Here is a 23,398-nt window from a genome sequence, read left to right on the forward strand (position 1 = left end):
CATGCACCCATTCACAACTGCTACTAACAACCATGGCAAAAAAAACCCAAAATAATACAGGGTATGCTGTAGACTTTGAGCTAACATACTAACAGGACTTCCTACATGGATCAAAGTCTTTCTGTATGGGGTAGCTCACAAATTTCTCCCAGTCTTTTAACTCAGGTTGAGATGTTGCCATTTTTCACAAACACATCTATGTGTATTTACATAAAATTCTCCTGAAGAAGTACATCATTCATGATTCTTTGGGATTTTCTGCCACTTAGATGGGTAAGAACGAGTTTGAAAGAGACATTGGTCCAAGTCTACAAAACATACCCTTTCCATTTAGCTGTAGTTCTTTTTCTTCGTCCTCACGAAGCCCTTCTTCTTCTGATTCAGCTCCACTATCACTACTTTCGGCTTTCCCATTCACAGCCTTTATTTTTGGAGTGGAAGTCATGACATTACTAAGGTCTAAGCAAACATTCAAAGGGGACAAAAGATATTTATATATTAAACCAAAAAAGGTACAACCCACCCCCCCACCATCACCAAAGTATTAGTCACTAGTTCTACAAAAGCATTTCCACATTAGAAAATATACCAAAAAAATGCCAGCTTTAATTCTCTAAGTTATTCCTTAAGTATCCTTAATGTTTCTCTTTTGTGGCTCAGCACAAAACGCCTAACTACTGGTGAACAGATCCTCAGAGCTTCTGAGGAAGCCAACTGAAAGAGACAGCAGGTTGCTTTCACTACAAAGTCCCAGACTGAGACTACTACCATATCTATAGCAAAGTTGTAGTAATATTTTACCTAGGATCGGTGTGGCCATTCTCTTTTAAACCTAGAATTCAACATTGACAGAGAATGTTCCCTTTTGGGCTGAAAGGCTTCAAAACTGCTCTCAACTCAAAGGTGAATTCTGAAACATTCTATTCAATTATGTGAATAACAGGAGTCGGAGGAGGCGAAACATAATATCCCATTCATTTTTCTCCTGCAGCAATTTAAGCAGGCACAAGACGTGGCAATAAGATTTAAGTTTATACAGATTTTTATCTGGAAAAGTACATGTGAAAATAAATGCATATGCACAGATTCTAGTGAAAAGATATGAAATATATAAACTGAGCCTTTGTTTGCATGTCTAATTACATAAATATTTTAAAAAACAAGTCTCCTTTACATAAACATTGAAGAGGATACAAAGCAAATGCTAAATCAGTTTTTTCAATTTCTGTGATCACTCCAGAGATCACATATTAAAATAAACACAATTATTCACAGTACAAAGAATTGTAAGGTAAAGTTTCTTGAAAAACTACAGAAAATTTAAGGGACAATTCTATCACCAGATGAAAAAAAACGTTTATATACATACTGATGATTACTTAAACCTTGTACATTAGCACAGAGTGACTAATGTACAACCAGGACCCAGTTACAATGGGACACTCACACATTTTACTTGCTGCCTACAGGGCTGAACTCTGTCCTTTTTAATTGTCGTGACAGTACTCTATTTGCATATTTTTTACATAAGCTTTTGAAGTTCTGACAAGGGAAATTCTTACGTTTAGGCTTCACATTAAACAGCAAAATAATATCCAATTTTACCAGAGTTGCTAAACCAGCTCTGCTACTTTCTTTGCCGTATGGTAAGTTAATGTTAAGGATTTTCTACTTTAAATCTTGCAACAAAGAGGCAAGCTGCCTTCCCACATTCTCCCAGTTTCAAGACTTATCCATACATACAAAAAACAAACAAAAAACCCCATCCAGCCACACAAAATAACTCTACTTTCTCCATAGACCTAAGGAATATGTTAAATATCCGGATTGCTTTAGTTTTACAGTGAGATAGGGTCTCTGCGGGCTCCCTGCATCGCTGTTTGGGATTGATTTAATTTAACTTTTATCTTAAAATTAAAAAAAAAAAAAGATTGTTTCTTTGTTGAGAAGAGAGATCCAGTAAAAGCTATGGTCTATTTTGAAGATTGCAAGAATGTAAGTGATTATACCATAGTCATTTTCTCCTCATTGAAAAACACTCCTTACTTGCTAGGAAAGTAACAAGTAATAGTAGTAGTAAATATTTTCTTTTAGCAAAAGAAAAATCTCAGCATATTCCCAGTATATTTCTCATAAGCATGCTTCATTTACTGTTAAACTCAATTCTAGAGCTGTTTTCCCAAGAAAAAGCAGTGTGTGGCGGGATAACATAACAGTTAAGTTCAGCATAAACATTAGGAACAGTCACAGCTCTCTTGGAATGGAAAGGCAGGCATCGCTTTTCCCTTTGAAATAAAAAAATGGGAGGAATAACCTACTAACCGACATACCCAATCATGGGAGAGTAAACAGGAGAGACAGGACTACAGGACCTCCTCGCTCTACCCAAGATACTATAGGAAGCCTTACACCATAAGCTTATTTCTTCAGACTTACTTTTTCGCTTTTCAAAGTGAAGGCCTTTGAACATTCAAACATGTTCCTTCTTAATTTCAGCAAGGAGACTATTCATATAGGGAAACTTCTGAGTGATATACTACCCATGTTTAAACAAGAGTTGGAGCTGAGGACAAGTGCTAATATTAACAGATTTATGGTAGAGTGCTATGGAGCAACTGAAATCCATCAGGACTTAGGTTCATATTTCCTCCTTGGTCATTCTTAGCACCAGCACTCCTGAAGACCACCATAAAGAGGCATCACTTCGATGCTGACACTGAAGAACACAACACACTGCAGAGTCCCGGCTGTGCTGAAATAGCACACTTGACTTTGTACTTTTTCTCAGAACTTCTACAACATCCCCACTAGGACGAATCCCAATTATTTTTACCATACTATAACAGCAGTTTGCTGGCATCTTCCTCCTTACTCTGAGTAACTGCTATGAAAGCAGCAACGATGACTAATTCCAGGGTGACAGCGTGAAGACTGGCATATCACTGAACACAGCTACTACAGGTGACTTCACTAGTCCTTTATGCCGTGGAGGTTAATGGCTGCTCCCTGAGGAATGTGTCTTTTAAGATGGATGGTAATAGTCAAGAAAACTTTTAAAACTTTATTTGCCTTATGCTAATTTTCCCTCCTATTTATTCATTCTGGTTATCCACTTTGACTGCAGGCAAATTTTAGTAGCAGTTTCTGTTGCTCAAATACTTCTGATTTAGATGGTACAGAATACCTCTTGGTTTATTATTTAATATCTCACTGCCTGTAACACCAAACTCTGATTTGGAGAACTCAGTCACAAATCAAAGTTATACTGCTCTGTAGCAGCACAAGGAGCTACTTTCTACTGTAAAAGCCTGGATTTTTAAAAAATATTGCACAGTAAGAGCTGTGTAACAGTGGAGATGAAATAGGCAGGTTAAGAGGGGAGATGTACAGCCTCTGTAAAGATTCACTAGAAGTATATTTCCTTGTATCAGCTATACTAAGAGATTTTTCTGAGAACAATACTAAATACACTTCTCTAAGGCAGCACTAGAACTATTCTCAGTGACCAGTATAATAAGGCTAAGTTTCACAAAGATATATATAAATATACAATGGGAATTCTAACTCCCTATATATTTCGGTGTGAGTTGTGTTACCCGATCGGGAGTTAGGAGCTTAAATTCCTCTGTGGATCTGCCCCAGCTAAGCTCAAGGGTCATTTTACAAAGAAATCTTTGCAGGCTTTTTCTGTTCATAATCCACCCTCTTTTCCACATCTCTCAAACACCTTTTATTTTTGATCTTCTTAACAGTTACATAAATCTTACACAAAGTTAACAAGCATTGCTGGAGCCCTACTGATGGCTGATTCAGCACAGCACAGTTTGCTCACACGAGCCATATGACCTCTTCCATTCTCTGCAAATACCAGTGATCAGGAGACAGTCTACAATAGCAAGTGAAACATACTGTAAAAAAATTTAACCGGCTGTGTAGGCCCTCATCCTTTAATGAAAACTGTTATTATGCACTCTTGTAAAAGGCTGTAATTTTACTATCTGCTTGATAGCAGCAAAATCTTAGCCCACAAAAGGTTTTTTGTGACCTAAAGTTGTTTCACTTTACACAGAGATCTCTTCACACTCCTATGCTTAAGCAGTCTCAAGCTGTGTCAACATTCGTGTCAAGTCTCAGAGACCTACAGGCTGTCCAAAGTTGCTGTAATAATCAGATAACTAGATGCTAGACTTTTTTTCTCGCCATCAGAGCCTCATGCTTGTTACTGATCCAGGTAGGCTCCTCGCTTCAATTCCAAGTTTATGTAACTATGTTCTGCCGTTTCAAATTCTTCGTTATGCAAATAGCCACCTCCTTTTCCAAACTGATGTATCCCAATAGTGTATTACTGCAATGAATGATCACTCCTCACAGGGGAAGAGCACATTTAAAGATTTAGTTAAGCTTTAGAAACCCTTTTGATATTGGTATTTTTCTATTGGCTTTCCAGTCAAAAGGCTCTTTGAACAGCCTATGGCGCAGGAACTACTACAGATTTGCCCTCAGAACTAAGGCTATGATCCTTACATCTCAACATGTGGTTCAGTACATTAGAGCGCATATACATCCTTCCTCAGCTACAGCTGTGCTGCCCGAAATAGGCTACACTCAGCCTGCTTCCTTATGCATGACTACTACACCTTCAGATTTGGGTTTGCTTAAATAACAGATTTTTCAATAAATAATAGATCTCTGCTTGGCCAGCTTGTTTTGACTCGACGTTACCAAGGAGCACTCACGTGAGCAGCTCAGAGGGCAGACTGCAGAAAGTGATGCCTTCCAAAAGTTTCATTTGTTTGTTCTGAGAGGAAAGAGAAGAGGGGGGCACATGCAATCATCAGGGAGCAATACGACGCTCTTCAGCTAGTAGAGCAAGAGTTTCTATACCCTCATTCCCTTCCATTCTTTTTAATATAGCACGCTACAAAGAAAGATTACAGGGGCCCAGCCTGCCGCATACCATCTGTTCTGCAGAACACAAATAAGCTGCACCACAAATAAAACAAGTAGAGACAGAAAAACAAAAAAGTCCTTATAGTTACTATTGTTTTATCACTTTTAATTTTAAATGCACTGAGTTCTCTGAAAAATGTATCCCCTAAGCGCAAAGGTATTGGCAGTTAGATATTCCTCTTTTTACTGTTTTCTCCTTCTCCGTTTAATCTTCCCAAACTTCAGTACAACACACAAAAAGAAACCTATCTCCTTGATTCTTTTTTATTTTAAATACACTCCAAAACCTTGTTTTGTCCACATTCCTATCTGTTTACATGCTTCTCAAGCTATTGTTACACTCAAAAGATGCTGCTGTATTTCAAATATCATTCACCGTTCATCATCATCATTCATCATCAACAGCAACACAGTAATTTGTGGATAAGAATGAACACAAAGAATACAAAGAATAGCTGCTCCTTAAATATTTATATTAACTTGCAAGAATCATATTTAGGATTAAGACTAGTCATCGTGGACCTTTATGGTTTTTTTTCTCTGTTCAACACCCACAGACAGTTCCTCACCTTCATACGTATCACTGGTATCTGCTCCCTCAAATTTTCACAGTACCTTCCATATAAGGAAGGTTATCAAGTCCTTAGCTTGGCTTAGATGCGTCTCCCTCCTTCCCATCACCCCTGAGATTTTGCCAGAAGAGATAACCTGTCTGGGATTTCCTTGGCGGGTGGGGGGTTGGGGGGGGGAGCAGTCCAGTCAGAGCAGTAGCTGCCCAGTACGCGTTCCCAGCGCTGGCAGATAGTTCCGCATAAGCCACTGGACATCCAGAACAGAGGGTCACCAAATGTGCAGGTCAGTTATACGGTATACGTGCAGCAAGACCAACGGAGCCAGGCTTTGTCAGCTTACTGCCAACACCTTAGCCATCTATGCAACACACAGGTCAGCATCGCATCTGTTTCTGGAGGTCCCCAGGCCTGGCGCTTCTCCCTCTGGGAGAACACGCAGGGCTTGCTAAGTTCTCCTCTGGGCGGAACAGACACAATCATCCCTTGGAACTTTTATTCTGCAGAGGAAGTGCAGGGGAGTATTATACTCTACCTATGTTTTGCACCAGAAAACACAATAAAACACAAACCTAGTGAAATCACAACTACATAAAGAAAACAGAATTAGGCTTTAAAGCAAAAACAAAACCATACTGCTAGGTCACTTACAGTCCAGAAACTCTAGTCTGTAATGATAACATAGCCTGAATAAAAAATGATGTGTGTCCTGTCCCCCTCCCCCTCCCCCCCCAAAAAAAACCCAAAACACCACAGGAAATAACAAGATTATATATTTTTTTCCTCCTCAGCTACTCCAGGCCTACCAGTAGAAGGAGCTTTTACAGTGCTCATATTAAACGTGGTCTCACAGGTAACAGAGACGATTGCTTTTTCATGTATCTTTGAAGCCAAGATTAGAGTCATGATTTTTGCTACAACAATGTTATGCATAAAACAAAAACCCATGCTGGCTGACCACTTTTCTGAGAGCAATCAAGATACAACTACCTACATCTGTTCTTCCCCAGCCACCCACACCACTGTTCACTTTTCTGTCTTTGCAGAACACAGCTGTAAGAAATCCGGATTTCAGTTCTCTCATCATAAGACCTTAACTGCAAGTCACACTTCAAAAACATAAAAGACCTGCACTTTGCAGCAAGTAGGTATGTCCACCAGATTCTTTTATTACCTGACCCTGAAGAGCTTTTGACAAGTCATTTTCCCCTTTGCAGGCTGGACTGTTGCCTGGCTAGAGAAAGAATCCAGGTCCAATGACCAAGTATGAACAAAAACTGGTACTGGTGACTCGACACAGCACGAAACAGAAGATGGGCTTTTCTTTTCAAGAAAGAAACTTCTCCTAGTTCCTTCCTCTCTGAAGGAGCTTATATGTCTTTACTCTTATATTTTAACATGTGGAAACTCTGCTGCTCACCCTGTAGTGATGTATTCTCTACTACTGCTGTAGGAAAAAGAAAGGGAGCCGTTGATTTCCTCAGGCTTTATCGAGACTGATGCTCTGTCCTAACTGCAACCATTGGCAGGGAGCACTGGCACAAACCCATCAGCGCTAAGGCGAATCCCAGATAAAGCAGGCCCTGATATGGACTGGAAAGCCTGAAGTAGGTATGTAGTGCAGCAGTACAAGCCACAGCTTGTTGAGGCACTGATCCGCATCTTGGCGAGACGTGCCACTGATTCTGGCACTTGCTGGCCCAGCCCTTAATCCCCTAACAGCCCCGTCCCACGGAGAACGCTACCTAGAACATTCCAGATGCTTCTAGTAACTACACCCTTTGTAAAATAATAATCACACTAGCCTCCCTGAATGTAATCAGTAACCTTGAATATAGCTGTTAGCTTTTGACAGAAAATAATAAAAGGAGAAAAAAAATTAGAGGACAATTGAAAAAAAGAAAAAACAACTTCCCCCAGCTACCCAGCAGCTTCTCCCTCACCCCTGCCCTGCCTGCCTGCACACACCTCTTCGCTATGGTGCGGCCACCCATCTAACACGTCCCCCTGAAGCACAGCCGCTCCACAGTAACAAGGACTGTAATATTTTTTCCCATCTTACAGAGCCTTAGAGATCCACAGCTACCATATTGCTCAAAAATCCCGGTGAGGAAAAGGGTAAAGAGAAGGAAGGAAGTCAGTTTAGCAAGTATCTTTGAAGGCAAGCCAATGCAATAAGCTGAGCCTATAAAGCAAATGCATAAGGTGTTTCACAAAAGAAGCCCCTGCACAAGCAGAAACGACACGCCACCAAAAGCTCCGTTACAAAGAAAAGCTGTTGACAATAACATGAGAAGCTCTTTGAGAAAAACGTAACTATTTGAAAAAAGAAACTAATCACATGCAATCTTGGGTAGCATGGTTGAATGTAAATTGCGTTTAAGAGCAAGAGTAAGTGTTTTCAACAGGAAAAAAATAACAAAGAATAGATTCACTTTTTTCAAGTGCAATCCTCCCCTCCGAGCTTGCCTACATCCTACACTAACTACTAACTGCCTTTGAAATAGAAATGTTTGCATGGATTTGCCTGTTCTAAAGGAGTGCAGACCTCAGTGAATATAGTCTTTAAAATGTAGCTCCCATGTGCAATAGAGGAAGACACTGAGGAAAGAGATAAGTAGACTTTAACTTCACTCCAACAGTCCATCTGCCCTGTAAAAAAAGGGAAGGCAACAGGACAACTCCGTTCAAGGCCTTCTCGGCCTCCGAGCCGTGCTGACTTCAGCCATGCATCCAAGCTGCTACTGAAGCAACGCCCTGTATGGGCTCCTAGTGCTAATAAGCTGCACTGCAATCAGTGCTGCATGAAACCATCATACACTGCATTGAAAGCATGAGTCACTTTGCTTCAATAGGACTCATATTGGTGCAGTTGCAGTACAGCTGGGGGCAAAGTTGTGGGAGAGAAAGACTCAGCAGGATGACAAAAGTTAGGAATATCATATTGCTGGAACTTCCCACAACCACTGCAGTGCATAACTTGTGTCACTGCTGGAGGTAACATCTGATCTTCATACAAATCTACAGAGTACTACTCAGCATAAAGGCACAGGGTCATCTTTATTTAGTAGCATTTTAATGTAGATTAAATGCGCTGTCATGAAAGATAAGGCATATACAGGAAAACTATCAAAGAATGCAGGAACAATTTCTGGGTACCTCATTTAGTTTTTGAGGTGGCTTAGGTGTAGGCTTGTCAGGTAGGGGTCCCCCCACCCCCGATTTATTCACATTCAGAATAAAGACAACATTCACAAACATTCTCATGGAAACATTTAGGAAGATGAGCTGGCTGTGAAACTGTGGATATTTTTTCCACACAGTATCAGATCACTGGGTTGTGCCAATTGTAGCCCACTTTCAGCTTCTTCAGGTACAAGAAGGCAAGAAATGAAGTCTTCTAAAGCTTGACCACTCCCTTCTGGAAGTTTCTAAACACAGTTGCACAGTGAATTTGAAGCTTCTTGGTCCTTTTAGCTAGGGTTGGCCATCACATTTCTTTAGCATTTATTACAAGCACAAAGAGTTAAAAGGTTGCTCTTCTAAAGCAGCAATATTCCAGCTAGGTAGAGACCTAGCATCATCTTATCCAGCACTCCTCCCTCTACTCCTCCAGCACCTGGAAACAAAAAGGTCCTTCTCTAACACTGCAATGCTATTACCAGTTCTCTTCTGCAGCCCTAAGACTACCAAGGGCTCAGTTTCTTCTCTGATGTCTAGCATTTTAAGTACCTGAAAATAATTTGTCAATAATATTTTCTCTGTAAAGAATTACTTCATACTTGTCAAAAAAGGCTGACTGAACTTTGCAGAAAACTTAGTTTTCTCACAGACAGCTGCAGTCTGAGCTTGCACAACACCATCCAGGTTACACACTTTTGAAATACCTTAGATTTGCTCAGCCTCTTGGAGAGAATTCTCTATTTTACTTTCATTGCCAACTCGTGCTTTATCCTGCTTCCCCAGAGGTAAGGCATTGAGACCAAGTCTGGAGATTGTAACTCACAGATTAAATCAGAAATTTGTCCTAGCTGTCCATCAGAGGATGTTACCAATGATTCTAATGCTGGCACATCAGGCTTCAGTGCTCCTCATTAAGGTGAGCCACAAGCTCTACTGACTCAGGTACTGCAATGGTCCATATTCAGCATTTTCAATGAAATCAGAAGGAACAGAAATTCAATTTTAAAAGGCTACACTTTTTTGCTGAGAGAGGCCAATCAGCTAGAGACGACACACCAGCCACAACTGATGTGCACTAATCTTCTGGGCAATCTCTTCAACTAATTCAAGTATACTGTTGACGTGCGTTTAAGGAAGCTGCATACAACTCAATCAGATAAAAATCCAGTGGTAGAAGAATGGAAGGTGAACTCAAAATAGAATGGGCTAAGAGATGAGAGAGTACAATACTGAAGTAGGAGACTCAAGAGAAGGGGCCCAATTTTATTCCATAAAAGAAGCTACACGGAGTGGTTGGGCACAGAGGGAGGAATGGAGGCACTAACACAACTAGGAAATAACCGTGTGTCAATGTCAGAGTATTGTTACCAGTGTCTACACCATTTCAAACAGAGCTGTGTTTTGAGCAGATTAGTTCTACTCCTTAGTGCGCATCTGGAAAAGTGAGGGTAATCATGTTTCCACACTTGAAGTATTCTGAGACCATTGGAAGATCTGTACCATAAATACTAGTGATTATTTCCAGCTTCACTTTTATTCAGGGAAGTGGTAAGAGAGCTGAGGAAAGTTTCAAAATCTTAAATGCAACAATGAAGTTCATATATAAGCACAATGGGATTCTGTGACAACTCTATCCAAATTCATTGCGGCACAGCTAGATGTTGCAGCTGTAAACTGTATACAGGACAACATGTCACTAGATCTACTGTAACACTGACAGAGGATAAAGCTGAAATTTGCTGTTCTGTATTAGTTTTTACTTGCACTGTCTTATCTTTAGGCTCCCTCTTTAAACTGTACCTGTTTCAATAAGAAATTTAGGATACTTGTCTCTTCTCCAGCTTCTGTGATTGTCTAGATAGTAGTCACTTTTTCAGAAGCAGCTTGTGGCACTCTGCCATAGTCACCAAGTATAAGTAAATCCTAATCACACAGATCACTGACCTGAATCTACTGATACTCTTACAATCTTGCCTGTCAATCCAGCTGTCAGGCAAGCTCATTAAATCTCAGACATGAAGCATACACAATTTTAGTTGAGAAAAAAAGTCACGATGCTTTCAAAATGGCCACTGAAAAACCTCAGCCATCATCTTTCCTCACAGATGTCAGGAAACTATTTCTATGTCTCTCTGAAATCAGTTGCCAAAAGTGAAATCAAAACTAGGTTGAAGACGGGCAAAGAGAAAAGCCACATACAAAAGGCATCTTAACCAGCTGATTACTACTCTTAAACACATATTAAACCAATTAATTTGTGCAATAGTTCAGTTTTTAAAGCTATTACAGGTTTTAGCTCCTTGTGTTTTGGTATCTCTAGTGTTAAGTTTTAAGCCAGATTCAAACAGCTGTAAACCTTATATTACAACCTTACACACCCATTACCTGTAACATAACTGTAATTATCAAAACATTTTTACAATGGTATTGCTAAATAAAAATCACCACACTGATTTTTATGCAACTACAACACCACTAGGTTTGCCACTTGTCAGAGATCTTAAAAACACAAACAGACACTCCCTTCTTGAACTTGAGCCTCAGATAGCTTAGGTTGAAATTTTCACAAAACTACCCAATTATTCTGTATGTATTAGAGAAACCATGATAAAAAAATGGGTTTGGTTTGAGTGAATTTTTCCCTAATCGAGATCAGATGGCAAGGCTGGATTACCAACTGTAACATGCAGCATGACAAACGCACAGCTACATCAGAATGTGGCAAGACAAATTTCAAACAGTTGCTCCTTTTATTAAGGAAGAGGTAGAGCCTTGGGTTTTGTTTTTTAAATCCCCTCTTTTTAAAGCAGTTCAGAAAACATGTAAGGATTAAACATGTAATAGAGCTTTCTGGGAGTAACTTTGTTTTGTAGTTCATCCCCCCCTCCCCCCCCCAAAAATCAGCCTAACGAGGTGGCAAGCCCAGAAGTCACAAGTGTTAGCAGGAAGTTACTACAGCACTCAAACAATGGAAAAGATGAACTTACATATAATTCATTATTCCTACCTTCCAAATATTTAGAGACTTTCTCCATTCGAACTGCCATATGGTAAAGAATGAATAGAAAGATGCAATGTTTAGCTTTAAAATCATTTATAGAAGGCAAGTCCAAAAAAAAAAATCTAGAGTTGTGATTATTAGTAGTACAAAGGAAGTTATTTGTCCGAACCTGAGGTTAGGTCAGATCCTCTTTTCTTTTTATCTTCTACTATTTCATAGAACGGGCCTATTACTTGTAGTAATTCTTCAACTTTGTCCGTCATTGGCATACTCTCAAGAATCTGCACAAGTCCAAAATATGAAGCATCTCATGAAATAGCATTTCAATGATTCATTTACTTCAGCTGATTTCATAAATTGCTGGTCACTGTAAAACTTAGTAATATTTCACTATACCACTTAACACATTTTTCTGAAACTTTAAGAAAACATATACAAACCATATTTAGCAAACAACAATCTTCTCTGTCAAAAAGTTACTACAGCTAGTGAAGACAGGTGAGCTGATGCATTTGCCTCCATTAAACATACCTTTGTATCCATTATTTCACCCTTTTCAAACTAAAACAATCCAAAGTTTGACAGGTTGATCTGATGGAATTTCTTTTATAGACAGCCTTCCCATGGATAAAATGAGACTGAAAGACTTCTTTGTCAGATCTTTCTTATTTGTCAAACTCTATCATCTTTGATGGCATATAAGGACCAGATCAAAAAGGGCCCTACTGAGTCCATCCAACTCACCAGCTGTATATAGCAGGCAAAAATGTAAAATAAAGAATAAAACCCAAGCAAAAGATCACACAAAGGAACACAGTAGAGCAAAATAGGGACAGTGCAAAGATAGAAGAGCAAACGAGAGCCAAATTCTGCTCTTGAAATGATTTGGAGCTCTTCTTTTGAGGAAGAAAAATTTAATTTACCAAACCTATACCTTTGACCATCTGGTAGGAACACTCACATCTAAAATACGTTAGACAGAAGAGAGACGCTTAAAATAATATTACTTTCCTATAATATATTATTGTCCCAGTCTAGTTTTTAAATCCTTTCAAACAATAGCCTTGTTCCTTCCCCCCCCCCACCCCCCCTTTTTTTTTTTTAAAAGGGGAAATAACTGTAGGAAAAGATTCACGTAGCAGCAAACTAGCATCCATACTAGATCACCTACTCAAGAAGAGCTCCAGGAAGAGTAACAGAAGAAGGTAAGAGCTACATAACACCCCACTCATAAAAGCACCAAGCAGGTCACTAAGAAGTGGTAGAAAAAGCTATAGCTTTACTTCACAAGGCAGGAGGTCTGGGCTGGCTGGTTAACAGATAAACAAGTAAACACTTGCAAACCAATGAAAGATGCCAAGAAGCAAAGATCACATCAAACTGCTGTTTAATTGCCACTTCTCTGATCCATTTAGTGTACACCTAGAAAAAATTCATTCTGTATTTGCTAGGGGGCAATACAGTGCTCAGATACAGAGCTGGAAGTTAGCCAAAAACGCACCTTCCCCCTTCTCCCCAACACCTTCAATAACACTGAAATAAACAAGAATCCTATTCTAACAGAATAATTATTTACACCTATATCCCACACTGTAAAAAGCCCAGGCAGTTGCATATTTGCATTTGCTTAAGACCTGCAAACAACTGCTCTTTGCATTCTAGGAAGCCTCAATATACTCCGCAACTTGGAACAATTATTAGACTTTTAGTTTAACAGAAACTGCATGCTAAGAGCTTTGTAACTGAAAGTACTTAAACGAGCAGGAAAAAAAGCAAATACCATCAGAAACAAAGTCAATTGCTTACTCATATAGCTACTGTGCACAATACGCAATTTTAAAATAAGTGCAAAACAAGTTATTACGCATCCAAAATTACTCTTTTCTTCAGATGCCAGACAACTCATAATAAGTCTGCTTTAAAATAGAAACATCATACAGTGCTGATGTTTCTTATGCTAAGATACTAGTATTTTATGACTCACTTCTAATAAGCAACAATACAAAATAATATAACTTAAGTATAAATAAATAGTATTGAAATATAGAATTTCAGAAATGCCATTTTGGAGAGAAATTTGTCTTTAAAAACAAAAAACCCACTGTCTTGAACTCAGAGTCATCTTAGCCAGGACTAAGATACATTTGCTTATCAGTTACTAGCACATCAAAAATCTCATCCAAACACATTCCCCCCCCCCCGCCCCCCCCCAAACAGTGGCAATTTTCAAGACTACCACACAAGGAGAAGAGATGCCAAAGACATTACAATATGCGCTCCTTGTGATCAGGTAATCCGATGCATATATAGCCCAGACATAATATGCAAGTGCCATGGACATGTCCTGGAAAAAAATAATTGGAAATATGGCAGCCTTCTATACCCCTAAATACAATTCTGTGGTATGGAGCATATATATGGATTTTCCAAACATGGGTACCTATACAATCCTTACGCAGCAACAGTAGAATACCCACAGCAACATCACAAACATTAGTGCAGTATATGCTGATATAACAGCCCAATGGATCCATTTGAAAAGCATTTTCACTGACATTTCAAGTAGAATCAATTGGGTTGGAAAAGCTGAAGCTAGTATTTCAAAGGCAAGGACTAAAGCAGCAGCATGCAGGGTAAACAGACCCCCAGTTTCAAAGTTAAGCGAGGCAAGATGTCATTTCCTCTCCAGACCCTACATATGAGATCTGTATAGAGGCAGAGTATTTGTGCTTCATTCGGGTCAAGTAGACTTCATCACAGGAGCTGTGCTTATTTCTTTTAGAACACCACACATTTTTCCACTTAATTTTAGTGTCTGTAATAGTAGCAACTGATGCATTGAACAGAATAAGCTACTCTTGAAATAGAATACACTTGTAAAAACGACGTAATAAAATACAGCACTACACCTTGCACTCCCCACTCAAAAGAAATTGTTACAGCTTAGTGAGATTTTTTTTACCCAATGAAGATGAACAGAATTGACCTCCTGTGCTCTTGGGAGGTTCCCCCTCCCCCCCATTTAAAGTAGCTACATAACACCAATACAAACTAAATTAACCAAAATTATGAAGCAGAGGTTGACAGGGGAACACTAGTCAAATCCCAGCTTCTTACCTAGCAAAGAGATAATGATTGGTACAACAAGTATTTAAGTGTTCCAGTAAACTTTTAAGGCTGTTAAGATACTGACCTAGGAGAAAAGCAAGCATATCCAGAGTGAAACTAGTATTTTCTCTCCTTGATGCTAGCCTCATAATACATTACAGTTGCATATTTTTTAAATCTGGATTGAGAGTAAATAATCTTTAAACTGGAAAAGCCACCTAGAAGAGCTGCAGCAAAAGGACTGCAGTGGAACAAGTTAATGAAAAACAAGAAACCTTAACTCAATGTTTGTTTCAGTTAACTCTAATTCATGCTTAGCTTAGTGACCAAGAATGTTAAAGAGTTACACATCTATTCAGAGAGACCAAAAACCAAATAACTGTTCTAAATATCTGACTCTAGATATAATACACAAGGAATATTTTCATAACATGTACAGAAGACTCAGGCTGAAGAGTAGTTCTTGAAAATCAAGTTTACATACTTGATTATACGCATCTCCCCAGCCATGTAAGTGAGATTCTTGGTCATGAAGTATTTCTGGAGTATTTTGCTCCCCCCTCCCCTAGATAAGGATCCCTTACCTGTCTCAACTTCAAGAACAGAGGAGTCTGCAGCAAACTCAGCTTTTCTTTCGTTGTACTTTAAGTTTCTGTTTCCCTAAAGCCCCCCCCCCCCTTACCATGATTTAAATACTGTACATTAGCTCTGTCATTTAAGCTTCGTGTCAGCTAGCTCCCCAGAGCTCTCACGTAACTCTGAAAACAATCCAAATTCAACAGCTTTGGAGAGAAACTGAGCCTTCTTTTCCCCACAGACAAAACAGCATAATACTGAGATTTAACAAGTTCACATAGGAAATAAGAACTCACTTGGAGCTTTGATAAGGGTCAGAGAGAACCTCCTGATATAAATTCACTTATTTCTGGAACATTTATTCTAGAAGACACCTTCCAATCATTAATAAACTTACCTTTTTCATTTCTTCAACATATGCTATCATGGCTTCTTCTTTGGTCATATCTCCCAAGGCACTCCAAGCATCCCTAAGAAAGAAAGCCACATACATCTTTAAAATTTGCAAGATCTACTTGAATTATTTTCAGTCTAGTCTTAAGTAGGTCAGTTATATGACGCCCAAAGTTTCTCTGATAAAATACATTAACAGTTTGCAACATTATTTGTAAGTCCAAACATATGATTTGATAGAATAATCAGAACAGTAGAACAACAACAAAGAAGCAACAAGCCAAACGGCCTGGGGGCTGAAAAAAGTTCCTCATTGATCAGCTATGATTTTCTACTTTTGTTAAAGAGTCAGGACCTTATGAAAGACGCATTTCCCCTTTTACCTGGGTGATTTTTTTTTTTAAAAAAGATCCCCTGTTGAAGAAAAAGCAGGTCCAAATACTTCAGCTGACACTTACAAATAGTTGTCAACGTTTTAAAACAGGTTACAAGAAAGATGTCTTGTCCTTTGCAGAGTTCAGCACTTGCTGAAAGATGAGTCAGTCTAAGAGGCACAATAGTCAGGTCACCCCCAATTATGACAGTAACTACCGATGGCCTCTCCCTCTGCAATTCTGAAAGGCTGAAGTTACAATCAAATCTATTAATATCACAGAAGGAATCTGTTGGAACACGGGCCTGAACAAAACACTTTACTCAGTCTTGCACTTGATTTGTCACTGTCCTTTCCTCTTGCCAGACCATTTGTCCCACTTAAAGCAAAACCTCAAGGCTGGTGGCCCACATTTCAGCTACAAGCAACCAGGTAATTGGAAGCTTACAGCCACAGTCCCCTGCAAACATGCTCCCTTCTCCCCCAGTTTGAGAAATCAAAAGAGTCTGAAGACTTATTTCACAGATCCCAAAAAGACTGACCACATGGACAGCAACAATACTTGCTCTTTACAACAAAGCATAACTACAGAAAAGTTAACAAACAAAACATTGATATGGCTTTTCAAATAGCTCTTAGCAATTAGTTTTCCCCACACGAGCAAGATAGTGACCATGTGAAGTTCTGCCATTAAGCAGACAAATCAGAAAGATACATAAACCAGACCTCTGCCTGAAAGGTTGAAAGCCATTAATACAACTTCAGCAAGCACCCATTTTCTTGGGGGTCACATCATACTCGAAAACCAGAGGAGAGAGAGTTCTAGACAGACACTCATCCACGTCATACATTTTGCAGATCACCTATACCTTTGCTTCTACAATGCGGGATAAACAGCGTAGAAGTAACATGCTGTGTTTACCCAAGAAGAACCTGCCCCCTGCAGAACATAAGGGAATGCTTTCACCTACAACTCTGAGAAGTCAGAGGTTATCCGAGCTAGAGAGTTGGAACACAGGAAAGAAAACAAATTTGAGGCTTGCCTCAAAGGACTAGAATATTCTTATTTTAGGAAAATAAACTCACTAAATCCTTTCTCCAAGTGGACTCTGAATGTCTCCACTCAAAGCATAAAAAGGAAAACATGAAATAAATTACCATTTATATCTACCAATCGGATCCCAAAATCCAGGTCTTGGAATGTTACAGGGTCCTTGGGTTGCTTGCTTATAAAAACTATAGAACTTCAGCATCATTTCATTCGTTGGCTGGAATGAACCTAGAGAAAACATTTTAAAACATAACTTAATTGGCATCAAGAATATTAACTAGTATTTTACAAGCTTAGAATTTCTGTGAGAAAATAGCCTGCAGTTCTTTATGGCCTGATTCTCAGCAATACAATTTAAGTCAATGGAGAATGTCTTCATCCACCTCAAATCTAAGGTAAACATTCTCAGTAGGTCTGAAATAGCAAGTTTCAGACCAAGTGTAAGGGACTACAGACTTAATTTTTTCTAACTGGAGAGACTAAAATTAGAAGTAGACTAATAAGTAACAAGCAAGCCTCCTTTCACTCAGTTAAAGGGACAAATTCAGCTCTCTGTAAACAGTATGTCACAAGTCATCCTACTGTTACAAAGGGTAACCTGCTGCAAGACTCTGTAATTAAAAAAAAAAAAGCCAAAGAAGAGCCAAAATACCCAGCAACCTTCTCTGTTGTTTTTGTTTACTTTGGGTATTTGACAGTACTTTCAATAACTGTTTCACTTTCTCCTGTTCTTGTTCTCTCTTCTTCCTTTGTGGAAGAAACACACACAGACACAAGAAACATAAATGCAAAATTGGAACAACTGGCAGAGAAGAGAATTCAGATCCAGCCCATTAAAGGAAATATTTTCAAGTTCGATTCTAGTCATTTAAAGAAGTTCATAGCAATTTTTAAATTAGCACCACAGAAAGAAGTTTCTTATATCAGAAATAAAATGATGTAATAAGTGACCTGTTTATTACTCTTATCAAAAAGACACACCCTGATTTTTCATTTTACCCTTTTAACTCTTCCAAGGGAAGAAACGCATCGACATAAGAGCTCTGAAGCCATCAGACCAACCCTGCGACCTGTGCAGGCCCTTCTCCCGCTTTCACAGCCGGGAGCCGCAGGCCGAGAAGGAGCCGACCCTCTCCTCCCGAGACCTGCCGCAGCAGCTTCTCCGGCGGGCCTCGCACCGGCGCCTCGCCGGGGCTGCGCTCAGGGCCAGGCCTGCAGCCCACCCGCGGCCGCGCCCTGCCCCCGGCCGCCCCGGGCAAGCAGGGTGGCGCGGCCTCGCCTCCGCCGCCGGGCCCTGCCGCCTCGCAGGCGAGGCCCGAGCCGATGCCGATAACCCACACCCCCCCCTCCCTGCACTCACCGTTTTTGGGCAGGCTCTGGATCACCTTCACGGCCGCCTCGAACCTGGTGGCGTGCACCGAGCCCGTCTCCGCCATGTCCCCGGCCGCCGCCTCCTCCTCAGCCGCCGAGCTGCTTCCCTCGCCGCGGCGCCTGCAGCCACCGCACGGGAGAGGGCAGGCAGGGGCCGGGCCGGGCCGGGCCGTGCGCCGCCGCCCCGCGTCCCCTCAGCGGCGAGCCCGGCCCCCCGCGCTCCGCCCCGCTCCCCCCTCGCGCCCCTGCCAGCCCCAGCGGCCCCCCAGCAGGGCTCAGCCCGCCCGCCCGGCTCCTCGCCCTGCACAGCCCACCAGCAGGACTCAACCTGCCCCGGCCTCAGCCGCCCATGTTATGTCTCCCCACAGCCGCTCCCTTCCCCTCCCCCCCCCCGCCCCGCGGCCGCCCGGGGCACGCTGGGAAATGTAGTCCGCCCGCTGGGCCGGGCCGGGCCGGGCCTGGCCCCGCGGCGCCTCGGTCGCCCGGCGCGGCGTTGCTCCGCGGCCCAGAGTGGCGGCACGTTTCCTCCTGCCGCTGGAAATAAAAAGCGAGTGTGCGCGTAAAAAAGCACCTGCTTGTCCTCAGCCCCTCGGAGCTGCCGGCGGGCGCGGCCGCGAAGGGCAGGGCTACGCCGGGGCGGCGGGCCGGGCCGGGCCCCGCGGGCAGGCCGCGGCCGAGGCGGAGCCTGCGGAGCTGCCCGGAGCGATGGCGGCGGGGGGCCCGGGTCCCGGGGCCCGGCCGGCGGGGAGCCGCCGAGGTGCAGCTGGGCCGGCGAAACAGTTTCTCGCCTTTATTTTTGTATTGACTCTTCTTCAGCTTCTTTCTTTTTCTTTGCTCTTTCTCCTCTTCCCTACTTGTGTAATGACATATATCAATCATATAAGTGTTTCAAAACGTGCTGTGTTCTGCCCATTTTGTGGACTTTGGCCAGTCCCTCGGTTGCCTTTTGAGAGACAGCCCGCTGCCCTGGCAGTCGGCCTTGCTGCTCTCGCTCCTTCTCTCAGCTGTTCTCTTGCAGACTTTACACAGTAAACACCACTGTAGCCACATATTTTTGTAATAGCTTTAATGAGTTATATTTGTGCTAATATTTTAAGGATTTGTAAAATACAGGGACAGGTTTTTAGCAGCTTAGAACCCTGAGAGTAACTATTGCCGTAATATTTGGAGATGGGGGTGAATACAACCAGCTAGCTCAGGAGCTAAATTGATGAATGCCCTTATTCAAAAGTGCTGCACATCCAGCACTCTAGGAGTAATCAGACAAAAGTGTGCTAAACGAGCTACTTTTGTGACAAGTGGAATAATTTACCCAGTGAGCAATAGGATGAATTAATAGGCCCTTTGAACAGAACTCAGTACAAAATCTTGGCATTCAGATAGGTTTATTTATCTGGTACACAATATATATTTTAAATTCCTCTTAAGGCAGTTGTGTGATCACAGTATATGCCCTCTGGTGGGAAAGAAAAGCTCCACAGAGAGGGAATTAAAGCAGATCAGCCCATGCTCTGCTGAGCTAGTATATTCCACAAGGTCAGCGGCCAGCTGGCCAGAGGAGAGCTTTGCTGGAGAGAGGCTTACGCTTCCAGAGGTATTCAAACAGGATTCTCCACAGTGGGCAAATGATGCACTCGTGTATGAACGTCACTGTTCCACTTGCGTGAATGTTACAGATAGATTTCTCTGAATTTTTCATTTTGAGTGCTATATTTTTAAACCTCTAGTGAGCTTTATACTAAGATCTTTCCTCTTTTTTTATCCACAAAGCTAGGAATGACAGAAGCTCAGATCAAAGGGAACTGTTTGTGATAAGTGGGTCTCTGTATAAATATGAATTCTTTGAGCATACAGGGAGTTAATTGCAAAAGAAAGAAAAATGAAGGGCCTGTTGTGAGGCCAGCTGATGTGCAAATTCTATTTACCTGAGAGAATCTGTGATGTCATTTGCCTTCTAATTGATTTAAGCAAAATGCTATCTGCATTTTTTATAATGAATGTTCCCAGGCTTTCAGTGGAAATAAGCTTTAAAAGAGATGCAAATGGCAACTTCTTTAATGGCTGTGTGCAACAACATAGGCTGCCATCTTTGCACTGAAGATATGTGAGAGAGTGAGATTTGCAAATCTAGAATGAGACACTTAAAGTAACCCAAAATAATCAGTATCATCATGCCCTGAGACAAGGCTGAAATAGTAAATGAGAGGCAAATATGAGCACTGATGAGCCTGTGAGAACAAATCATAAGTGACTAGTTAGTTAAATGCTCATATATAATACTAATTAGCATTGCTGTTAGCTTTCTCTGTGTATACATATTGCATACCATGAGCCAGCAGTGTGCCCCTGTGGTCAAGAAGGACGGTGGTATCCTGGGGTACGTTAAGCAGAGCGTTGCCAGCAGGTCGAGCGAGGTGATCCTCCCCCTCTACTCAGCCCTGGCTGAAGCCTTCCCTGATCTGAAGGAAGCTGAGGATCTAGACTCCCTTCTTTAAGGAACGAAATTACGGGATGTTTCTCTGTTGTCCACTGGGTACCTGTTGGGAATGACCACCTGGTTAGAAAATCTTAACGATAATCCATGTGCTGAATTGGGCTGGGTTTCTATTACTCTGCAAGAGCAGCCTCCAAAGCAGTTCAAGCAGCAAATGGGACCAGCTCTTACTCTTTTTTTGGATCCAGTATATGTGAAGCTATATCTTTGGAACTGTACCGGAAAGACTGACTGATGTCCAGTATGTGAGATGGCAGAGAGAAGGGGGGACCATGGTACTCTGCTACCAGCATGGTTTGGTGGTGAGCACGAATGAGGACCAAGAAGCAAACCTTCTCCATGATGTGTGAAACTTGGCCTGTCCGAGCGCTTTGCTCTCTACTCACCTTCTCTTCAGCTGGCATTTCACAGACTGCTTGTGGAGAGCCTGTGAACTGAATTCCTGACAACGTTCTGAGGCACATAAAAATTTGGACGGAAGTCAGCTGTCATAGTGCCTGAAGGTAGACAAAAAAGGCAGTGTCACAGTTTGACGGGCCTGAGCCACTGGTGCTGTGGTACACGCCTAAAGGGCAGATGCACCAACTGAAAGGCATATGAATAGGGACACCAAAGTGAACAGGCAACCGCAACCTAAGCAGATTTGGGGTGGCAGTATGGGCGTTTGCGCGGTGATGAATGGATTTACAAACGCTACTGTTAAAATTGACAATAACGTTTAATCAAATAGCAATCGCAATAACAGATATAACCCGTGAACAGTGTAACGATTGTATGTATATATACACCAATATTTACAAGGAATGGAAAAGATGGATCATATGTATGTACACACAGTAGTAAATGTGGAAATGAATAGAAACACGAAACATATATATACAGAAATAAAAGGAAAGATGCCCAAAGGGCTGCACTGGGCGGACATGCCTCTCCCCAGCATCGCTACTGTGAATTCAGTTGGCCACACCTGGCCGGCATGCCAGACCCCAGTATGGAGACCATAAGTAAGAGCTGGCCACACCCCAAAGGTGTGCCAGACCCCGTGCAGAGACCGCAGCTGGTGGAATTAGGCCACACGTGATGGTCCACCTTTTTCCCTATTCTAGGATTTTATGGTCTTACGGACGGCCGTCCCCTTGCGTGGTGACTCCCGGTCCAGCATCCCGAACGCGGGGTGGGGCAAGAGCGCATGCACTGCTCGAGGTCCTCTTCCTTCTGCCAGCCCACGGCTTCTCGGCGAGACCTTGCACAAGGCCACTCGGCTTCTTCGAGCCCTGATAAGGGCTGCCAAGCTTCCTTTGGCGCGGGGAGTGATTTCAGCTCCGATGTCCTCTTCTTTCTTCCCTCCTCCACCGTCACACACACGCGTCGCCATCGGCACCACGCGCACACTACCAGCGGTAGTTCTTTTATAGATAGCCGGAGAGTGGCCATAGGCACACTTTACGATGATGTAGCCTATGCCGACTGTTTATTTCTTGATCCTTCATTTGCACCTACTGGCATGCAGACAAAATTGAAGACTTAAGGTGTCAGGTCTTTGGCAGCAGTCTAATACCACGTGCTCTTGTTCGGGCAATCAGTGTAAAGCTGTTACGCCCGGGGTCGGGGGGAGGACAGCCTGACTGACAGGCAGCACTTGCTAGAATGTTCTAGGGGCCACTGGGCTTCACCATGACAGGTAGACAAGCGTGATCCTGACTGTAACCTTAGACTTGTCCTTCACAAACAGGTTAGGCGTGGTTATAAGGCCCCATGGAGTTATGGCACAGGATAGTCTGTCAAATCTGATGTGTTGAGCTACCTTAAAAGCCTCATTTTCTGCAGTCTGTAAGGTGCCGCTGTCCCTGCATGCTCTTCTCATTTGCATCCAAAATCTGACCTAGTTCTGTAGCAGTTGCTTCCAGTGCCAAGCTACACCCCAGTCCAGCTTGAAGAGCACATTCATTTCGCTTGAGAAACAAAGGAGTCAGTTAAAAAGCAGAAACTGGAACCAATTACACCTATTGCTCCCTCAAGAGTCTGAATCGTAGCAGTGTATTTTACAGAAATATGTAAAAATGGTTCTTAAGAAAGTAGACCATAGTCTTATACATATTATGAGCAAGTTCTGTAAGCTACCAGATGCAAGAGCATGTAATTTTAGCAAAACTTACTTTTTGAAGTGTGTAATCCAGCAGGCACGGGGAATGAATTATTTAAAATCTAATAGTCATGATTTTGAAGAACTAAATTAGCATTACAACTTCTAAGTCATATCTACATGCTGATGAAGAATGGAAAGATGTGGCTTATGAAGGATAGAGCTTTTCATAAGGAGTAGTTTTCT

General features: G+C 41.8%; 1 protein-coding gene across 7 annotated transcripts in view; it reads right to left on the bottom strand.

Moving 5' to 3' along the window:
- The window catches only part of ACBD5 (acyl-CoA binding domain containing 5), a 31,301-nt gene extending 12,093 nt beyond the window's left edge, over positions 1-19,208 (bottom strand). The window contains exons 1-7 of one of the 7 annotated variants that reach the window (XM_068934524.1): positions 19,147-19,192; positions 18,565-18,695; positions 17,312-17,432; positions 15,785-15,857; positions 11,873-11,984; positions 11,710-11,742; positions 322-459 (exon numbers count right to left, since the gene is read on the bottom strand). In XM_068934524.1, coding sequence (XP_068790625.1) covers positions 322-459; positions 11,710-11,742; positions 11,873-11,984; positions 15,785-15,857; positions 17,312-17,432; positions 18,565-18,640 — 553 coding nt within the window. In that variant the 5' untranslated portion in view covers positions 18,641-18,695; positions 19,147-19,192. Of the gene's footprint in view, positions 1-321; positions 460-11,709; positions 11,743-11,872; positions 11,985-15,784; positions 15,858-17,311; positions 17,433-18,564; positions 18,801-18,889; positions 18,961-19,146 lie in introns of those variants that run through there. The other 6 variants (XM_068934526.1, XM_068934525.1, XM_068934528.1 and 3 more) reach the window with 6 other exon arrangements.
- Between the last annotated feature and the right edge of the window lie 4,190 nt (positions 19,209-23,398).

Source organism: Struthio camelus, chromosome 2 (assembly GCF_040807025.1).
Source record: "Struthio camelus isolate bStrCam1 chromosome 2, bStrCam1.hap1, whole genome shotgun sequence".
Taxonomy (NCBI): Eukaryota; Metazoa; Chordata; class Aves; order Struthioniformes; family Struthionidae; genus Struthio; species Struthio camelus.